Source organism: Microtus oregoni, unplaced genomic scaffold, assembly GCF_018167655.1.
Source record: "Microtus oregoni isolate MIOR12 unplaced genomic scaffold, Mior012 000026F_ref0000081, whole genome shotgun sequence".
NCBI lineage: Eukaryota > Metazoa > Chordata > Mammalia > Rodentia > Cricetidae > Microtus > Microtus oregoni.
In genome coordinates, this window is record NW_024543085.1 from 25,602,321 (window position 1) to 25,623,710 (window position 21,390).

General features: G+C 41.5%; 1 protein-coding gene across 2 annotated transcripts in view; it reads right to left on the bottom strand.

Moving 5' to 3' along the window:
- Ube2h (ubiquitin conjugating enzyme E2 H) overlaps positions 1–21,390 on the bottom strand; it is an 85,309-nt gene that overhangs the window by 13,856 nt on the left and 50,063 nt on the right. The window contains exons 4-5 of one of the 2 annotated variants that reach the window (XM_041675443.1): positions 14,149–14,188; positions 13,147–13,199 (exon numbers count right to left, since the gene is read on the bottom strand). The exons of the other annotated variant lie outside the window; for it this stretch is intronic. Coding sequence (XP_041531377.1) covers positions 13,147–13,199; positions 14,149–14,188 — 93 coding nt within the window. The remainder of the gene's footprint in view (positions 1–13,146; positions 13,200–14,148; positions 14,189–21,390) is intronic. 2 annotated transcript variants of the gene reach the window in all.

A 21,390-nucleotide genomic window follows, 5' to 3' on the forward strand; every position in this document is an offset into this window, starting at 1 on the left:
AGCACTAGGGAGACAGGCAGACAGATCTCTGTGAGTTCAAGGTCTGGCTAAAAGAGAATAGGTGCTCACACAAAGGTAATGCCAACACTTGTGATAACACACCTTTAATCCTAGCACTAGGAAGATGGAGACAGGAGCGATATGGCTGGGCAGGGAGACGAATATATGGTGGGAGGAGACAGAAGCTCAGATGCAGTCTGAGGATGCAGTCTAAGGATTTGTGGAGACAGGATCACCCTTTCAGTCTGAAGTCGAGGTAAGAGCTAGTGGCTGGCTGTTCTGCTTCTCTGATCTTCAACACTAACCCTTATATCTGGCTCTGGGTTTTTATTACTGACACCAATTATAATTTGTACTACAGAAAGCCTCAAGTCTAATCTTAGGCCCCCACTAACTTGCTCATTGATCTTCTAATTCTCTCCTCTCCGCACCTCAACTTCTTCACCTGTAAAAAGAGAAGTATAATACTGCTGTTCTTCATCAGGATGTTTCACACAGTACTAAAATAACTATAAAACACATTTCAGACTAAAGGACTAGCCTAAAATATTAATGTGAATGTGCCATCTCATCAGAGTAGATTCTACAACAAAGAGAAATTCTGTTGTTTCTCTTTTCTGTGTTGTTTCTCTTTATAGCCCACCTCCACAGTAACACAGTCCCTCTAAACAAAACCACACCTAGCCAGGTGGTGATGGCCTATGCCTTTAATCGCAATGCTTGGGGGGCAGAGGCCTCTGTGAATTCAAGGCCAGTCTGGTCTACAACAGCTAGTTCCAGGACGGGCTCCAAAGCTACAGAGAAACTCTCGAAAAAGCAACAAACAAACACAGTAATTTTCAGATGATAGGGCTGGAGAGATGGCACAGCGATAAGAGCAGAGCTCCTGAGTTCAATTCCCAGCACCCACATGGTGGCTCACAACCATCTGTAATGAGATCTGACGCCCTCTTCTGTAATGAGGACAGAGCATTTGTGTACATAGAATGCATAAATAAATAAACAAACCCCACACCTACTCCAACAAGGCCACACCTCCTAATAGTGTCACTCTCTTTGGGGGCCATTTTCTTTCAAATCACAACTAATTATTATTATTATTGTTATTATTATTTCAGACAGGGTCTCACTGTGTAGCCTTGGCTGTCCTGAAATTCACTATATATACCAGGCTTGGCCTCGAAATCAGAGACCCACCTGTCTCTGCTTCCCTAGTGCCTGAATTAAAGAAGTGCACACCATGGCTGGCCCATTACTTTGTTAGAGTTTATTTACTCGTATGACGGGTGTACCTGAGTACACGGACTGTTACATGAACACTGGGATTAGGTCTTCACGGTTCTACAGCAAGAAGCCTTAACCACTGAGACAGCATCACTTATGCTTGCACAGGTCAGCCCACCATCTCAGACACCAGTTAAAGGAGGCTGATTTTCTGGCACATGTTTACATCCAATGGCTGCTTGGCCCCATGGACTTTGGACAGCACACGGCGGTACTGGGAGCAATGTACAGAGGAGGTTCTTGTTGGTCAGGAGATAGCAACTAGCAGCCCGGTACCGGGTCTAAGCTTTGACAGCATGCCTCCAGTGACGCACTTCCTCCAGCTAGAGCCACTCAGACCACAATACCTCAGCAACCAGACAGCCCTATACTGCAGAGAACCTGCACAGTTATGGGTGAGGAAAACTTGATAAGGGGGCTATAAAAGTAGCAGACACCTCCTGGAATAAAGTTTAGTAAAGTTAGTCGGGAATATTCTTTTTTTTTTTATTTATTATATATACAATATTCTGTCTGTGTGTATGCCTACAGGCCAGAAGAGGGCACCAGACCCCATTACAAATGGTTGTGAGCCACCATGTGGTTGCTGGGAATTGAACTCAGGACCTTTGGGAGAGCAGGCAATGCTCTTAACCTCTGAGCCATCGCTCCAGCCCCGGGAATATTCTTAAGTAAGTAGTCTGACTTAAAAACAATTAAAGTAACATTCTCTAAAATAAATGTTGCTGGGGGCTGGAGAGATGGCTCAGTGGTTAAGAGCACCACCTGCTCTTCCAAAGGTCCTGAGTTCAATTCCCAGCAACCACATGGTGGCTCACAACCATCTGTAATGAGATCTGTGCCCTCTTCTGGCTTGCAGGCAGAGTACTGAGAATACTGTATACATAATAAATAAATAAATCTTTAAAAAAAAAAATAAATAAATGTTGCTGGAGCAACCCACCACAGACATACAGCACCTGTGCACAGCACTAATAAGCTCTAACTGCATCGTATCAGGACTGGGTCATGCTGCACAACTTAACTGCTAAGATGAACTCCAGAGTGTGCTAGAATTAGCTGGCTTTGGTGGCCCAAGCCTGTAAACTCAGGAGGAAGAGGCAGGAGGACTTCAAATTCAAGGCCAGTCTGTGCTACACAGTGAGATCCTGCCTCAAAATAAAGAGCAAAAACCAGATACAGTTATGGAAGGGTTAGGAAAGGGAGGGAGAATGAAGACTGTGAGTAGATGAAATAGAAGATCTCTCATGAGTTACACATCTCTCATGAATTACACAGCTCGTGTTTGCTGTGAAATCTGATGGACAGAATGTCTATGCAGATAAAACCTAAACAAAGAAATTAGCAGAAATTAATAATTTTAACATACATGGTATGTTTAGTGAATTTGACTTTTCAGTATTTTGAGCTTTGTTCTATGGGAAAGGGCAATAGCAAAGATGTAGGACTCTAAAATTTGGAGAACACTAACATGTTCTGTCAGGTCATCAATCTGAACATAGGAACCAATTGCATGAATGTATGCATATTCTTTATTTACTTACATATTTATTGTGGCATTGGAGATTGAACCCAGGGCCTTGCACACAGTAAGTGTTTTCCCAATGAGAAACATCTCTAGCACATGGACCATTGTAAAAGCATTCTAGGCTGAAAATGGTAGTGTATTTCTTTAATCTCAGTACTTGGAAGACAGAGGCACATGGATGGATGTCTTTGAGTCTGAGTCCACACTGGTTTATACAGTGAGCCTACTAATACTAGGCCAGTCAAGGCTCCATAGTAAGCCTCTGTCATAAAGTTGGGGCTGAAGGGATGGTTCAGTGGTTAAGAGCACTGGTGGCTCTTCTCAAGGACCTGGGTTTGATTCCCAGCACCCACATGGTGGTTCACAACTAACTGTCTGTACCTTTAGTTCCTGGGGATCTGGTGTCCTCTTCTGGCCTCAGAGGCCACTAGGCAAGCATGTGGTGCAAAAATACTATAGGCAAAACATTCATCCATATAAAATAAAAATAAAATTTAAAATCAAAATAAAGCTATCTAAACTCATAAACATACCAAATTCTTTACCGTTAACTGTTTAACTGTAGTTCCTTCCCCAGTGTACATAAACTGAGGCTGATCTAAACAATGCAAACTCCTATCTATCTCAGATGAGCGGCTGTAGAAGATAATGCTCACTGCCTAGTCAATCTCAAAACACTTCTCAACACACTGGGGTGGCTTTTAGGTCACTGTAGTTCAGACCTGACACAGCCTTGCTTATCTTACACTAAGAGTTGCAATCAACCGTCCTGAAATGAAGGTTAATTTGTAATCAATCAGCCAGTGGGATTACACTAAATTTGTTATTAAAACTTTTACCTACTAGGCAATAATTTAGTTGTTGTTAAAGTAAGAAAAAAAAAAAAGGCCAGGCCTGATTGTTCCAGCAGGAGGCAAAGGCAGGCGGATCTCTTGTGAGTTTGAGGCCAGCCTGGTCTACAGAGCGAGTTCTAGGACACTTACAGCTACAGAGAAAGCCCATCTCGAAAAACAAAAACAAAAGGGAAAGATTTTACCTATGTATCATAAACACGAAAAACAAATCAGGGCTACCTGTCTACATATTTAAGAACTAAAGTTGGACCCTGTAACTACAGAGCCAAGAAACAGGTCATCTTTGTGAGTCCTTTTTTTCCTGGCTCATGATCCACAGCCCACAAAGCCTGGCTACTACATGGTATAAAGCTTGCCCCCAGTGAATGTGGCATCTCTAATCTACTAAATTCTTCAATCCAACAACAGCTCTTATCATTTTCCTAAAATAACTGCTTTCTGGTCTACAAATATGACTTCCAAAGAGTTCAACCCATAAAGAAGGCTGGTCATGGAGTCAGCTATATCCTGCCAAAGCCAGCAACTCCAAACTTCTCCGTGTTAACTAACAGGTGCCATTTCTCTCATGTTCTGACAAGAAGCTGAGGCTAGGGGCTGGAGAGAAGGCTCAGTGGTTAAGAGCATTGCCTGCTCTTCCAAAGGTCCCGAGTTCAATTCCCAGCAACCACATGGTGGCTCACAACCATCTGTGATGAGGTCTGGTGCCCTCTTCTAGACTGCAGGCATACACACAGGTAGAATACTGTATACATAATAAATAAATAAATATTTTAGGCTACACATACATGGATGCAACACTGAGTTTTCGTGCCCACCAGGAATAAAGATACACACACAAAGGTGGGCATGGCAGCGTACACTTTCTCTGTGAGTTCCAGGTCAGCCTGGTCTACAGAGTGAGTCCCATGATAGCCAGAGCTGTCTCATAGGGAAGCCCTGTCTCAAAAACCAAAAATAAATAAAGACAGACAGACAGACAGAAAGCCCACAGAAACCTGTCAGTGCAGTCACACTAAAACATCTACTAACAGCTGGGCATGACGCTCAATGTGCCACCCACGCACTTGAGAGGCAGGAGGACTGCTGTATTATTATTCACAGCAAGGCCCTGTCTCAAAACCCCTTCAAACAAAAACAGAATCTAGAAAGAACAGGCAGGAGCGACAAAGCATTATTAGTTGTTTTCAGGCAATGTTTTGCTACGTAAATAAGACTCACTTAGAATTTGCAATCTTTCTGCCCTGGCTGTCCAACTGCTATGATTACAAATTTGGTTTGTTAATACACCTCATGAAAGGGTTTTCCTGTTTCTTTTTTTTTTTTTTTAATATTTATTTATTTATTTATGTATACAATAGTCTGTCTGTGTGTATGTCTGCAGACCAGAAGAGGGCAGCAGCTCTCGTTACAGATGGTTGTGAGCCACCATGTGGTTGCTGGGAATTGAACTCATGACCTTTGGAAGAGCAGGCAATGCTCTTAACCACTGAGCCATCTCTCCAGCCCGGGTTTTCCTGTTTCTGTGTTTGTTTGTTTTTTTCTTTGTGCAGGGCATCAAATTCAGGGCCTCATGCACAGCTGGCAGAGGCCTCTACCACTGAGCTACATAACTCAACAAAGCATAACTGACATATCTTTAGAGAAAATATGAATTTGAAAAGTATCTGAAAAGAGATAACTACTTAGAAATTTGCTCTACCCCATGCCTGATAAAATTAACTTTGATCCTCTTGCCTAGTCTCCAAGTCCTGACATTCCTTCTGTCACAGCCAATCCTAAGTATTTATTACAATGTCCAGGTGACTCCAGGGAAGCTAACAGTCAATGTTGATTTTCTGTTTCAATAAAAGCTTGTTCCAGGTTAGCAATTCTCAGGGTAAGAATTGTAAATGGCCCAATTCTATAAGAAAGCAGTCTTTCACCCCACTTGTCCACAGCTTGATCCATAATATAATTTATCAGATAGAGCAGTACAATGAAGGGGCAAGGGTCAAACTCATCCAAGACTAAAGCTGTACTGAACTTAAGAAGTCTTGGCCTCAGGAGTGGGGAGTGATAGGGGAAGTACACAAAGAATATATTTTAAGGAAAATTTACAAATTAATAAATAGAAGGTGTGGTGGTTTGAATGAAAATGGCCCCCAAACGGACAGCTATGATTAGGGGGTGTGATTAGCCTCATTGGAGTAGGTGTGATCTTGTTTGGAAGAAGTGTATTACTACTGTCTGTGGATGTGGTCTTTGAGGTCTCATATATGCTCAAGCCACGCCCAGTGAGCCAGTTTACATCCCGTTGCCTGAAAAACATGATGTAGGGACACCTGGCTACTTCTTCGGCACCATGTGTGCCTGCACACAACCATGTCCCACCACAATGATAATGGACTGAATCTCTGAACTATAAACCAGCCCCAATCAAATGTTTTCCTTTGTAAGAGCTGCCATGGTCATAGTGTCTAGTCACAGCACTACAAACCCTAAGACAAAAGCAGAGCTTTAAAAGAAGACATGGTTACAGGGGACTGAGCCACAGCTCAATGGCTAAGAGCGCTCACGCTCACTGATTGTGAAGTGACAAGAGCTCGGCAAGATTCCTACCGGTGTCTGTCTCTAGTAGGGCTACATGACTTCTCTCCACTCCACCCTTCTTTCTCCCAGCATTCACTTTAGTTTTCCCTGCCTAGCTCTACTCTACCCTATCAGGCCAAGCCATTTTATTAACCAATGGTATTCACAGCAAACAGAGGGGAATCCCACATCACATGTATGCATATGAAGACACAAGAATACCCATAAACAAAAATATTAAACAAATAACAAATTAAAAAATATTAAACAAACAAAAAATTTAAAATCAATCCATGGTTTAATGAACTTTACCATCACTTATTTCTTTGGAGATTTATTATTCTATTTATATACATGTGTATTTCTGTGTGAATGATTGCTGCCTTAGAATGGGTACCCTCAGAGGCCAGAAGAAGGAGTCAGATCCTGCCTTAGTTGGGGTTTCTATTGCTGTGATAAAACATGACCAATCCCAATCCATCATGAAGGGAAGTTGAGGCAAGAATCCCAAGAACTGAAGCAGATACCAGGAGGAACACTGCCTAGCTTGCTCAGCGTGCTGTGCCCTCTTACATCAGTCATCTCCCCCTCCCCCCACCAAGAGAGGGTTTCTCTGTGTAGCCCTGGCTCTCCTAGAACTAACTATGTAGACCAGGCTGGCCTCACAGAGAGATCTAACTGCCTCTGCCTCCCAAGTGCTGAGATTAAAGGTGTGTCCCACTATGCCTGGCTCTACATCAATCAACCATTAACCAAGAAAATGCCTGCAAAAGGTGGTGGGTGAAGGGGGTGGTGGCACACGCCTTTAGCCACAACACTCAGGAGGCAGAGACAGACAGACCTCTGAGTTTGAGGCCAGCCTGGTCTACAGAGGGAGTTTCAGGATAGCTAGGGTTACACAGAAACACAGACTCAAAAAACCAAAATATCATCAACAACAACAAAAATACCTAAGGTTCATCTCATGGAAGCATTTCCTGAGAGCTGGTCTTATAACGTAGCTTGTAAGGTACCTGATGTGGATACTAGAAACAAACTCTGGGTGTACACCAAGTGAGATTAACTGGTGAGCCATCCCTCTCCAGACTCTCCATCAGTTCTTAAATTTCCTTTGTCTTTGACCCTTGGCTGCAGTGTAAGTTTCCCAGGGCTTTCCTCACGGATGTTTACAAGAGCAGAAGGGATGCAATAAAAGGTGCTGCTGTGCTACAAGCCAAGGCATCTGCTATTTTCCCTTAATGTCATTAAGAGCACATCAGATAACCACCAGATAAATGCTAGATAGAGAACTTCAAACTGGTGACATCATCGTTACAGAAGTAACCATATTACCCACTGTAATTAATTCTCTTGCAATATTAAGTAATATAAAATCACTTGGTGATTAAATTATGATCATTCCAATTTGGAACTTCTGAACCAACAAGCTTCATGTGTACTTGGCAAAGAGACATGAAAACAGAACCAATGTGCCAATCATATAGGCTACCAGTAATTGGCTTTATTTGGCAAAGAGGATGAAGGACTAAATTTACTGCTAGCATGAACAGTGCCTAATATTATGCTATGGCAAGTACAAATCTTCAGCTTCAGCTGGAACTGCTATTCTAAACACACTTGTGCCCAGTGAACTGCACATGTCCCTGGCACACTGAATAGCAGCTGCCTTTCTGCCAGTCTCCTCCCTACTTCTCTCCACGGTACTCAGAAGTAAGCGCTGTAACAAGTTTTGAGTCCAGGCTAGCCCTTTGCTTTTCAGTGGTGTACTCATGCTAACAAGTCATCTTTCCCTCACTATTTAGTCTAATATTAGAAGAATTTTTGGAGTCTTTGTACTAACACTTTCTTTTTCTTTTTTTGAGACAGGGTTTCTCTGTGTATCTTTAGCTATCCTGGAACTCACTTTGTACATCAGGCTAGGCCAAACTCAAGAGAGATTTATCTATGACACCCACTCCCCCCACCTTCCCAAGTGCTGAGATTAAAGGTGAGCGCCACACCACTGCCCGCCACAGCCCGCTTAAGAATTACCGCAGGAGGTGGATTGACAAACCCATTTTGTACTAACCCTCGATGAGAGAGGCTTTATCAGACTGCAACAAAGGTTCAGTTCTCAAAGTCAGATAAATGCTAAAAACTCCCACAAAACCATCTTTGGCACTTGACCAACTCTACCAGTACCTGACCATGTTGGATTTTCCAGAGAAAGAGTTCTGTTTAGGGCAAACGTCAAAGCAATCTTCTCGTGCTCATTTGACCTTTGACTACAGTCTTCAGTGTTTGTGTTCCTGTACTTACTGAAGTGTCAGCATGGCCGCACTCATGTTGTGTGACACTGTGTACTGTGGAAATGTACTTTCAATTCTCTTTGACCAACGTGGCTCAGCACTTGTTGCTTATTAAATACTTTGCAAGAAAATATAAGAACAAACACTAGCACTCCGTAGCGCGATGGAACTTTTTTTTTTTTTTTGACAATCTTACAGCTTCTAACAGGAATTAAAAAATGCTGCAGCAACTGTGCAGACAGGTGAAAGCACAGAACCGCATCAAGACTTGTGCATCTTGGCTGGAGAGAGGACGCAGTGGTAGAGTACTGACTGCTCTTTCTGAGAACCCAGGTTCTGTTCTCAGCACCTGCAGGGTGCCTCACAACTGTCTGTTAACTCCAGTTCCAGGAGATCTGACACCTTCTTCTGATCTCTGCAGGCACTGCACACACACAGTGCAGACACATACATGTAGGCCAAACACCCATACATATAACATAAATTTCAAATTCTTTAAAAGTTGTACAAAGCACTGCTCTAATAACCATCATCAGATAAATTTATCAATAAAATGTGGTAACAACACACATGATATTTAGTCATGAAAAGATTCTGATACACATAACAGGGATGAGCCTTCTAAGATTATGCAAACTGAACGGAGTCATCACAAAAAGGGCACATAGTTGAGAAGGAATGTTCAGAGCAGGTAAATCTAGAAACATAAAAGGTAGACAGTGATTCTCGAGGGCTGTGACGCGCGCGCGTGTACATACGTGTGTGTGTGTGTGTGTAGCTAACATGCATCTTTCTACTGGGGATGGTGGTGATAGCTTGCATATAACTGATAAGGTTTTCTGGACAGTTGTATAGAAGTTAGTGAAACTGAATCTATCTTACTTGAGTGTAACTGGAACCCGGCTGTCATATTTTGCTACACACATTTCTAAAATGTGAATGTATTATCTATCCACACATACATATATGTACACACACACATGCAAAATCACCCTTGGAGTGTGCGCACTCTGGTTGCCTCATCTTTTTAGTTTAAAAAATAGTTGAAACTTACTGTACAGCAGACACTGTTACAGGAGCATGTGTGTAAAAATACCACACAAGTTCCTCCCTTATTATTCCGCTTCTTACAACTGTGGACATTGAACCCGTATGGAGGGAGGGTATGAAGAAACATAAATCTTTTGGACAAATCAACAACCAAAATCAAACATATAACGAATCCAAAGATCTCAGCAGTACGTGTCTGTGCTGCATTGTGAACTTGACTGCAGTCCTGGTTCTCAACATGGATGTGCATTCTGCACCGTATATGCCATGATGCTATACCACGTCAATGAATACTGCCTCAACTGTCATGTTTTTACTATGAAAGTTTTCTGCTCTTACACAAAGAAAAGGCTTAAGGAGGGGGCTGGAGTGATGGCTCAGCGGTTAAGAGCACTGGCTGTTCTTCCAGAGGACCCGAGTTCAATTCCCAGTACCCACATGACAGCTAACAACTGTCTGTAACTCCAGTTTCTGGGAATCTGATACCTTCATACCAATCCACATAAAATAAAGTTAAATAAATTATTTAAAAAAAGGGGCTTAAGGACAAAAAATACTGTTAATATTTCCATTATTTTTCCTCTACATGTAAGAAGTTAGAAGTTCTAACATCTTTTGAAATGTTCCTAAACATATCTGTCATCTTGTATTATATATTAATCAAGGTAGCCCTTTCAGTATTGACCATTATCAATCAACTCTGAAAAACAATCAAGATACTTTATACTTAGTAGTATTAAACACTCAGCCAATATTTAATTATTTAAAAATATACAATTCATCAATTTCCATTAGTATGCAATTTGCTTTCATTTTTAATAAATGGTAAAATCATATGCACGCCAAAAAATTGTTTTAAAATAAATGTCTTTGTGGTTTGATACTAGTAGATGTTTAATTTGTATATGTGTTGTATATGCCTATATATCCAGGGTCAAAAGATATTTCTTAGGCTAGGGGACAGAAAAATAATAGTTAATTATTATACTACTAATAATAATTAATAATGATGATGATAATAATAATAATAGTTAAGCCAGTGGCAGCTCTTGTAGCGGCCCTGGGCTTGGTTCAGCACCTACATGGCTGCTTTAATTAAAGTATGGCTTCCATAGGCTCTGGGCACAAAGGCAGTACATAAGCTTACCCTTAAACATAAAAAAGAAATCTTTAAGATCAGATGACTACCTTGTGAATCTTTCTTAAAAGATCCAATTTGTAGACTTCTAAATATAACAGTACAGAGAAAAACAAACGACAACAATAAAAACTAAGTTTTTCTTGAGCTAAATGGGGTTGCAAATGGACATTTATGAAGTCCTGCTCTAATGGAGCTTACATCCAGTAGCTCAATAATAAAATCAAAACAAAGGCTGTATGATGGGCTGCCTAAGAAGGGAGGCATCTGAGAAAACAGTGACCGAGGCTGAGAAAAGGACAGAATTCAAGAGAAAAATACTTCTTGAATGTATGATCAGGAAGAAAGGGGATGAACCACGAGCTTCTGGCAACTAACCATTCTTTCCTGTTCCCCTCACTAGCTCCTCCCACAGAACCCCTCCCTCCTTGCTTGTCTTCTCAAGTCTTTTCTTTTGAGAAAAAGTCTCTTGCCTGGGCGGACTTCAACCTTAGCTCTGGGACTAAAGGTGCGCACCTCCATTCGCAGCTCTCCCAAGTCTTTACAGAAACCGTCTCTGACAATGCAGCTTCAAGTGACCCTTCCCTTCTCTTCTTGTGCCTTCAGCAACTCTCGGCTATTAGTCATTCTTCTAACCCTTTTTAGTGAGAGGCATCGTGATAACTCAAAGTCCAGGACTTAAAGACAAATCAGACACACACCCAACAGTCCCTAAGGTAGATAACAATCTAGCACAGCAGGAAAATCAATAGGTACACACAAAAACAAAATCAAGTCAAAGTGGGACGGCTGCAAGAACAGTAAGATGAATTCTGAGATTACTAACAGGAGAAACAAACAGTGCAGGAATGGTTCATGTGCTAGGAACACCAGAGAAGGGAGTGTCTAATTACGACTGTGGATCTAGACTTGTGGGTAAATATAAAACATTTATTTTGCTTTAGTATTACTGATTCATTTTAAATAGACTTTTAATTATTTCAGCTCCCCAAGCAGGTATCAAGCCAAGGGAACCAAAAGCTTGCTACTTACTCCTCCTGCCTTTGGGATATTCAACACAGCAGTTTCCAGAGCTGACTCAGTCAGCTGTTCATTTGTTACAATGATCAGTCTTAACTTTCAGAACTCAGGGGTGACTAAGAGATCCTTGAAATGCCCACCACAGCATGGTTCAGAACACACCCACAGAAAGCCACTTGTAGGGGGCTGGAGAGATGGCTCAGTGGTTAAGAGCATTGCCTGCTCTTCCAAAGGTCCTGAGTTCAATTCCCAGCAACCACATGGTGGCTCACAACCATCTGTAAAGAGGTCTGGCGCCCTCTTCTGGCCTTCAGGCATACAGACAGAATATTGTATACATAATAAATAAATAAATAAATATTTAAAAAAAAAAAAAAAAAAAAAAAGAAAGCCACTTGTATATGTCCGCACCTTTAATTCAGAATCTTATAAATTGCACTAATTCTTTTGTTTTTGTTTTTAATTTTCCAGTCAGTCTTCCTGTGTAACCAGCAATGCTCTCAAATTTCTTCCTGCCTCCGCTTCCTAAGTGCTGGAGTTGTGGGTACGGGTCACAACACTTTTTAAATTTTACATGTTTAAAATTACATCTATTTGTTGCGAAGGTGGGACAGTATATTCCCATGAATGCAGGTACCTGAGGCCAGAGGCAGCAGATCTCCCAGAGTTGAAGTTATAGGCAATTGTCAGCAGCTTGACATGGGTACAGGAAACTGAAATCAACTCCTAAGCAAGACTGGCTCTTGCTAACCATCTTTGTTGTTTTTTGTTTTTTGTTTTTTTTTAAAGATAGGGTTTCTCTGTAGCTTTAGAGTCTATCCTGGAACTAGCTCTTGTAGACCAGGCTGGCCTCGAACTCACAGATATCCGCCTGCTTCTGCCTCCTGAGTGCTGGGATTAAAAGCGTGCACCACCGCTGCATGGCATTGTTAACCATTCTTGAGCCATCTCTTCAGCCCTTCATTAACTTATTTTAAATTTGCATCACTAAACTGAAGCTTGTGCTTCAGACTGTTTCTTTTTCCATTTTCATGGGTGTCTGTGTATAGTGTGCACATGTTCTTCCTACTTTGGTCACTGAGGCAGGTCTCTCAATCAAACCAGAGGTTCCCAAGTCAGCTGGCCAACTTGCACAGGGAATCTTTGACTTGAGAGGCTATAGTTACAGACAGGCCCATTTTCCTGAGTTCTGGGATCCAGATTCCAGTCCTCATGTTTGTGCTGCAAACACTTTTAACCACTAAGCCATTTCCCTAACCACCCCCCATTTTTCCCCATTGAATAAACCTTCCCACTCAGCCCCTCAAAATTCTTTCCCATTCCCAACAACATATTAGCCACTGAAGAAAAGCCAAACATTCTTTTGAGGCAATAATGTTGCAGTATCTCCAAAAAGTATTCCACAGCCAAACTCACCATAAAGAGCTGTCCAAGTTTGATTAATTACATCTAGACACACAGTTCCTGACCTGAAACAGATGGAAAAAATGGCACTTTTAAAAACTGAGAAATCTAGTGGCAAGTTTCTGGCAGCTAATTTTATCAAAAACACTCAGTAGCATCCTTTAAGATATAGCAGGGAATGTGGAGATGAGGAGCACAGGTATTTACAGGCTCTTTTGTTCCAACAAGGAACAAGAGCAAGGATACGAAGAAAACACCTGACGCAGGTGTTGAGAATCAACCCAGGGAACAAGGGCAGATACACCCTGTATTCTGAGGGCAGAATTTTACTATACAGTCAAGTGTGTTCATATTCTGCGTCTTAGGAGTCCTAAAGGTAGCATATGAGCCTGACATTACTGCACTACAGATTAAAGTATTACATCATACTAACTTTCTGAATCTGCTTTCCTGGGGTGACCTAAGAGAACATCCTATCATTAGGATGGTGAATACATAAGGTATTAAAGATTAAGGGACACATAACCTATACATAAAAGGTTACCAAAAACTTCCTATGCAGTTGTTGAGACAGAAAAAACTGAAGCACTAGAAGGACAAGACAGACTACGATGGAATCTTTTAATGAGTCATTAAGAAATAGATAATTGAATTAACTAAAATGAAACTCTCACTCATATTTGTCCCAGGGCTGCAAACAGTAAACCCATGCGCTCACCACAGGTTTTTGAGCTGGAATTGAGATGTGGATTATCTCAGCTGAATACCAAAGAAATGAAAGGCCCAGTCATGAAAATGGAAAAAATGTGACAGTTCAATCAATAATTGTACTGGAACCTCAATGGTTCATATCCCTAGAACTCTACAGTTTAAGTGACCATTTATACAGTGATACCTCCTCATAAAACCCAAAGGATAACTGAGGGCTCTTTTATAACAGTGAACAAGAGATGACCCCTAATTAATCAAGAACAGCTGCTGCTAAAATTTAAACATTTTTAAATAGTTACTTACGCTTCATCAATGTTGGGATGGAAAATTTTATTCATGAATCCTGCAAAAAGAGATGTTCATTAGCAGCACAAAGTATTCAGAGAACAGTGAATTTTAACTCGTCAGTACTGGAGACCATTCTAGGATGGAAAAGATAGCAATACTCAGATTGTTACTTTTAGCTTAGGTCTCTGGCTGCTTAGTAAGACTATATCCACCCCAACTAACTAAAACACAAGAATCCTAAAACAAGCTTTCTGTATAAGATAACCTTAACAGCCACTGTCTCTGGATTATGGAGAAACGTGCCAGAAGGGAATGTGTAGTATTAGTGATGTATAACTAGCGCCACAACGGCACTCAGAAACCTCACAGCACCCCGCTGCTGGGCTTCACTGGCGGCTCTGCGCTGGAGCTTCAGAAGCATATTTACAGGCATCGTTCTGTCACACAGCGACACCAACGAAGCTGCTCAAGTCAGAACATTGCCTCCAACCACAGAATGTCACAACAGAGGCCAAAGCAGCTCCTGAGTCTATCCACTCAGCCAATTCTGATTAAAATACAGCAAGGACTTAAAACATTCTCTAAGATAGCTGAATCTGTCCGAGCTTTTAAAATTTATTCCTAGAGGAAAGTATAAACTTAAAACTTCGCTGTTTAAGTTCCAAGGAGGAATTTATTCATCTTACATTAAAGATGTAATCATTACACAAATGCAGACAACAATATCCTAAGCAGAAACTCATGGTCCCCAACTAGAATTGTGTTGCCCTATCCCACATTTCAACAAGTTCCCCTCGGATGACCCTCACCATCACTTTAGGAACTCTTGCCCCTTTCCAAATATGCTTGTCAGCACCTACTAGCAGGCATTTAGTCAGGGAACTCTAGCAGCAGGCCAAGAGACAAGAAGTGCGTGCTGGCGTGCGGCATGAACACAACCAGAGAGCACACGTGGAAAGAAGGTGTAGAAACAGACGCACAAACTCGGGAGACTTAGAACACCCTCTAATTACATAACAAGGATTAACACAAAAGCACAGGCCTGGCGATGGTGGCGCACGCCTTTAATCCCAGCACTCGGGAGGCAGAGGCAGGTGGATCTCTGTGAGTTCGAGACCAGCCTGGTCTATAGAGCTAGTTCCAGGATAGGCTCCAAAGCTACAGAGAAACCCTGTCTCGAAAACCCCCAAAAAAAAAAAAAAAAAAAAACCAAAAAAAAAACCCCAAAAAAAACCCACAAAAGCACAGGCACTGCAGACTATGTTCTAGCCTTTCCAAATAATCCCACTTTTTAATTCTTGTCTTTAGAACTTTTATGTTTCAACAGTCTAAAGCTTTAGCTATTATTACAGCAAGAAAGTCCTATAATGCTTAAATAATTTTGGTGCAAAAGGCTGCATCAATATTAATTTTTCATCATGAAAATTAGAATGTTTAAGAGATATCCCAAACTAATAGGAGCGCTCATGTCTTAAAAGGAAAAAATTTCCTTGTAACCCTAGAAAAATGCTAATAACATACATCCAGTTAAACTATGAGAATGCTGGATGTTAAACACTGTAACGTCTGGCTCACACCTTTTAATTCCAGCAACAGGGAGGTAGTGGCTGGAGGATCTCTGAGTTTGAGGCCAGCCTTTTCTATATAGTGAGGTTCTAGGTAGCTAGGATACACAGGCATCTTGGGGGGCGGGGAGGAGTGAGGAGTCAAGAACTAAATAAAAACCCAGCCCAGAGATGATGGTGCACACCTTTAATCCAAGCACTTGGTACACAGAGACAGAAGATCTCTGAGAGTTTGAGGCCAACCTGGTCAACAGAGCAAATTCCAGGACAGCCAAGGGTACACAGAGAAACCCTGTATCAGGGGAAAAGAAAGAACTAAAAACCCACCTTATGGATGGGGCTAAAGAAGTGCAGAATACTAAAGGACCTGGAATCCTACACAGTTCAGCATAATGAACTACATCAATGTGTCTGTCAGTTTGGGCAGATCTAAAGTTACGTTTCATGGTGCCTTCTAAATATTCGTTTATACCTACAGTTAGTGATGGTCTTAGCTTTCTCAGGGGAACTTCCTTCAGTGGACAGTAGTTAATTCAAATGCTGAGTGACCGCTTGAACACTTAGGCCTAAATGGGACATATCAAATGCCTAGGACCTACCCCAAGGTTCAGAAACAAGGAAGAGGAGGCAGAAAGAATGCTAAGAGGCAGAGATGGCAAAGAGTGCTGTGGTAATGTTCTGTCTTCTGGACACAAACTCACAGCTACCCACAAAAGATCTGGGCAGTAAGAACAGCCAACATTTCAGCAGACAGAACTAGATCTGTGGGTATGCTTTGGGGGCGAGGGAAGGTCATAAAGGCAGGAGGGCATACTGGAAATTTCTGGAGAAGAATGGAAGGAAGGAGTGTGTAGGGTGGTTATGATCAAGATACAAGGTGTGTGTATATATATATATATATATATATATATATATTGCCAAAGAATAAATTAAAAACACTCTTTAAATAAGGCAAAAACCACATAAGACTGATGTATTGATATTATAGTACTATTTAGATGATAACAAGGTAATCCTTATGTTCTGTGCTTTAGGGAAAACTTCTAATGAAACACATAGATCAAAGTTGCAAAGGTATTTTAACTAGGCTACAAAGCCATCCAAACAGACTGGGGAGAGGATTAGCCCTGATTACCTGATCTGCTCGGGTTGTGCTACACACGGTCATCAGAAGACAGAAGCAGGGTTTCAAGCCTGAGACCAGCCTGGGTGATACAGTCAGAAAGATTCCTTTTTTTAAAAAGAGAGGCAGAGCTGGAGAGATGGCTCAGAGGCTAAGAGCACTGGCAACTCCAAGCAACCACATGGTGGCTCACAACCATCTGTAATGAGATCTAGTGCCTTCTTCTGGCCTGCAGACAGAGACTGTATACATAATAATTCGTTAAAAAAAAAAGTAAAAAGATAGGCGGCTGGAGAGTTGACTCAGCAGTTAAAAGCAGATGACTGCGATTACTAGAGGCCCGAGTTCAGTTCCCAGCATCCACAAGATAGCTCACAATTTTACCTGTAACTCCATACACAGGAGACCTGACATCCTCTGGCCTCACATGGCGCGTGCACGCGCGCGCGCGCGCGCGCACACACACACACACAAAATTAAAAAAAATTAAAAATAAAGAAAAAGAGACAAAGTAGGCCTTGGAGAGAGAGTTCAGTGATTAAAAACTGCCTGCTCTTCCAGGGCACCTGGGTTCAATTCCCAGCACCCATGTAACAGCTAACAACTATCCGTAACTCCATTTCCAGAGAATTTGATATCCTCTTCTGGCAGTGCATGCACACACATAATGCACAAACATACATGCCTGTAAAAATTCACACATACAAAATAAAATAATCATTTAAAAAGGAGAGACAAAATACTTGGGTATTTTTGCCTTTTTTTCCACACAGCCAGTATGCACATAGATAAGAAGCTGGAAACAGACTCAGCTGAGACACTTTTGCAGTTTTCAAATCCTATCCCTCCCCACTTCCTTACAATCCATCCTCAGTGTGAAAAGCCCGAATGTCAAGTGTTTGAATGACAGCTCCAGTATTTCCTTTCCTGGTTTAATGTTAATAAAAAACCTTTCAAATAAACAAAACAATATAAAGTGGGTTTTTTTGTTTGTTTGTGTTTTGGTTTTGAGACAGGGTTCTCCTTTGTGTAGCCTTGGTTGTCCCGAAACTCACTCTGTAGACCAGGCTGGCCTTGAACTTACAGGGCTCCACCTGCCTCTGCCTCGAGGCGTGCACTACTACTACCTGGCTCAATATCAAGTTTTTAAGGTAGATTTAGCTATGTGTGTTAACTAGTGCTAAATCTTCTAAAAGAAAATGATCAATAAAACCAAACCAACTATTCTGAGAACTCACTTCTTAATTTTCTCTTGTTTAAATAAAACAAAATCTATTACAAAAAAAAAATCCAAAACTCCCTCAGCTTGTGAAGTACATGGTCCCCAAGATCTGTTGCACTTAGGAATATACTATCATCTCACTCAAAGGATTTCAGAGTTTGACCTCATACCTGCAAGGCTCCTCCTCGTGTCTCCCAAGCACTGGGGTTAAACCAAGGGTCTCACTCATGCAAATTGAGTATTCTACAAGGGATCTACCCCACAGCCTACAGGAAATGAACAGGAAACAAAACTGAAGCACTACGCTTTTAACTAAGAATGATTCTCTTATATGAACTACAGCAGGTGGTAACTACTATTAATAATCCAAAGATGCTCTTGGTACTTAACACCCTGCTTCTGCTAGAACCTGTAGTGAACACCAGGGAAGCAAAGGCTCTCAGAACTGACTATAGATAGGGCTTGTCTGGAGAGCTCTGTACAACAAGCACGTCATGTGTTGGATTAGAAGGTGGCTAGTGTTATGAAAGTAAAAAAAAAAAAAAGGACGACAAGGGGCAGAGGTTGCAATTGGGTGAAAAGTGCATCAGAAGCTTGTTTCATTTATACTTTAGAAGATCAGCCAAGATACTAGCTGAAGTGAAGGGATGAGGAACAAAAGAAAAGGCGGGGAGCAGAGAGAATGTTAGCCATCAAGAAGGGACAAGCCACTGACAACAGCATCTTAACATAGTCTTGTTTTTAAACAAATGGCTGTCAAAAAGCAAACAAAAAAGGCTCAATAGGCTCCGAGCACCGTCAATATTTGTTGGATGAAACAATGGCGTATCTCAAACAAAATGGAATGAATGGGAATTGGGAATCCTACATGGGAATTAAGCCTCAGCAATCTGATGGGCACCTTAAAGGACTGAGAATGACGTTGGTCAAGAGCTCTGACTACATCAAAGTTATCCATGAAAAATTAAAGTATCCCCCGTTTTTGGCTCTAGCCTGAAGAGTAAGCACAATTAGAGTCCATACAGTTTCTACACTATTTTCAGCTAAATTTCAATTTGGCCTTTTTTAAATATAGGAGCATATAAAAGAAGTGCCAAAAACTTCTTAAATATACTTTTAGTAACAAAAGATCTGGAGCCCAGAGCTGCTAAGAATTAACACCATCAGGGGCTAGAGAGATGGCTCAGCAGTTGAGAACACTGGCTACTCTTCCAGAGGACCTGGGTTCAGTTCCCAGCACCAACATGGCAGCTTATAGCTGTCTAACTCCAGTTCCAGGAGATCTGAGTCCCTCACAGACATACCCACAGACAAAACACAATGTACATTAAAATAAAATAAATTTATTAAAAAATAAAAGAATTAACACCATCGCCGAGCAGTGGCGGCACACACCTTTAATCCCAGCACTTGGGAGGCAGAAGCAGGCGGATCCCTGAGTTTGAGGCCAGCCAGGACTATTTCACAGAGAAATCCTGTCTTGGGACAAAAAAAAGAATACCACCATCAAAGTTTTGAGAAAGGGCAAAGTACTAACCTGGCAAAGGGTTCTGGCCCTCACTTTGCTACCAACTGCAGGCTCTGGTCCAGTCAGTCACCTCATTTCCAAACATGGGTCTGTTTTGTCATCTTTGAAGATAAACAGCTGGACTGTTTCACTTCTAAAACCCCCATTCTTACTCAATTTCTAGAGGTGCTATGAGCGCCAAAAATCTAGGATTTAGTTAACAGTGCCAAGAGCTCCAAGAACAGAGGACTTTAAAGGAAATGGCCAGCAAAGTCATTAAAGGACAGTGGCTTTGTAGGGCAGCACCACTACGTGGAATATTCTAGAACACATCCAGAACTACTGTGCTACACTACCACAGAGAGCCAAAGAAACCCACTGACTATTCCAGAGTGAGCAATATCAACTGACAACTTCACCTTCAAGGACCAGGTACTAACGGACCAACACTACCTGAGAAACCCTCTCAGACCATAAAGAGATCTTCCAATTGCAGGCTTTTATTTAAAAGAAAAAAAATATTTCTTTCAAAAATTATTCCTTGAGAATTTCATACATGTATACAACGTACTTTGATCATATTCATCATACCCCTACTTCCGACTCCATCTGGATCCTTCCCCTAACAGACTGTCTGATGCTGGAAGGATACACCAGGCGCCTGAGGGGTGGGGAGAATATGAACATCAACGCGTGTGTTTCAGACATGGTCTATGTAGCCTTGGCTGGCCTGGAACTTGCGATGAACCTCCTTTGAAAGTACACAGATTATAGGCATATGCTCAGCTCAAACTGTTAAAAAACAAAATAAAACCCAGAGCCAATCAATAAAAAGGAACATTTACTTTACATTTACTCTTGGACAAGCTGTGTGCAGAGTTTCTGACAAAGCCATTTATTACCTGGACAATGCTGCCAACAGTGAAACTTGTGTGTTCGGAAGAGAGAAGACTGGGGAAAGCAGACAGGAATTCAGAGAAGGGAGGTTCTCAGGCCTGAGCCTGTTGGCCCTGGCAGTCTCCTTCTTTTTGGCAATACTGCTACCACACTAAGGAGTATGTCCAAACAAGAGAATTTCATCCAATACTTGATTCCATTTGACCATAAACTACTATGAAGGTGTTTTAAGAGAATGTATTTTGAAGACAGCTTTCATGGAAACATGGTGAGTAAACGCAGCATGTCCTAGAGACAGAGACGGGACACACACACACACACACACACACACACACACACACTAGAGACTGACTTCAGGGTCCCACGTATACTAGACAAGTGTTCTCCTTAGTGGCTTTAACATTTTACTTTTATAGCTTCATACTAATGACCAAATCTATAGGTGAATAAACATGCGAGGGTCAATCCCCTTTCTGGAAATTGTGCCAAATTTATCTTGATGATAATGCAAAGTCAGAGAAATGATTAAGGATACACGGCAAGGAAAGAAAGACAAAGGCAGACGTGTAGCTCTATCCCAGGGACAGATAGCCAGGACTGAAGTGGTTGAGGTTTGCTGTGTGGCTGATGCAATTTAACTGTAAGTGTATGAATCCTTATGAGAAAATAGTAAGTGAAAACGTTACTTTAATGTTATACATATGCCCACATAAACACTCTCAGAAAACAGACAATTCAAAACCAAGGTTCTGCTTTCTAAAGTAGGCGTTTAAAATATACTTAGGGGTGAAGAAAACAGCTTGGTGGTGGAGCTGGTGCTTATTTAAGTATGAAGCCCTGGGTTCAATTTCCGGTACCAAAAGGCCTTTGCCCTTCTTCCTTGCCACATACACAGAAACACAAAACTAAAAGGCATCTTTTCCTGTACTGTCTCAGGATATAC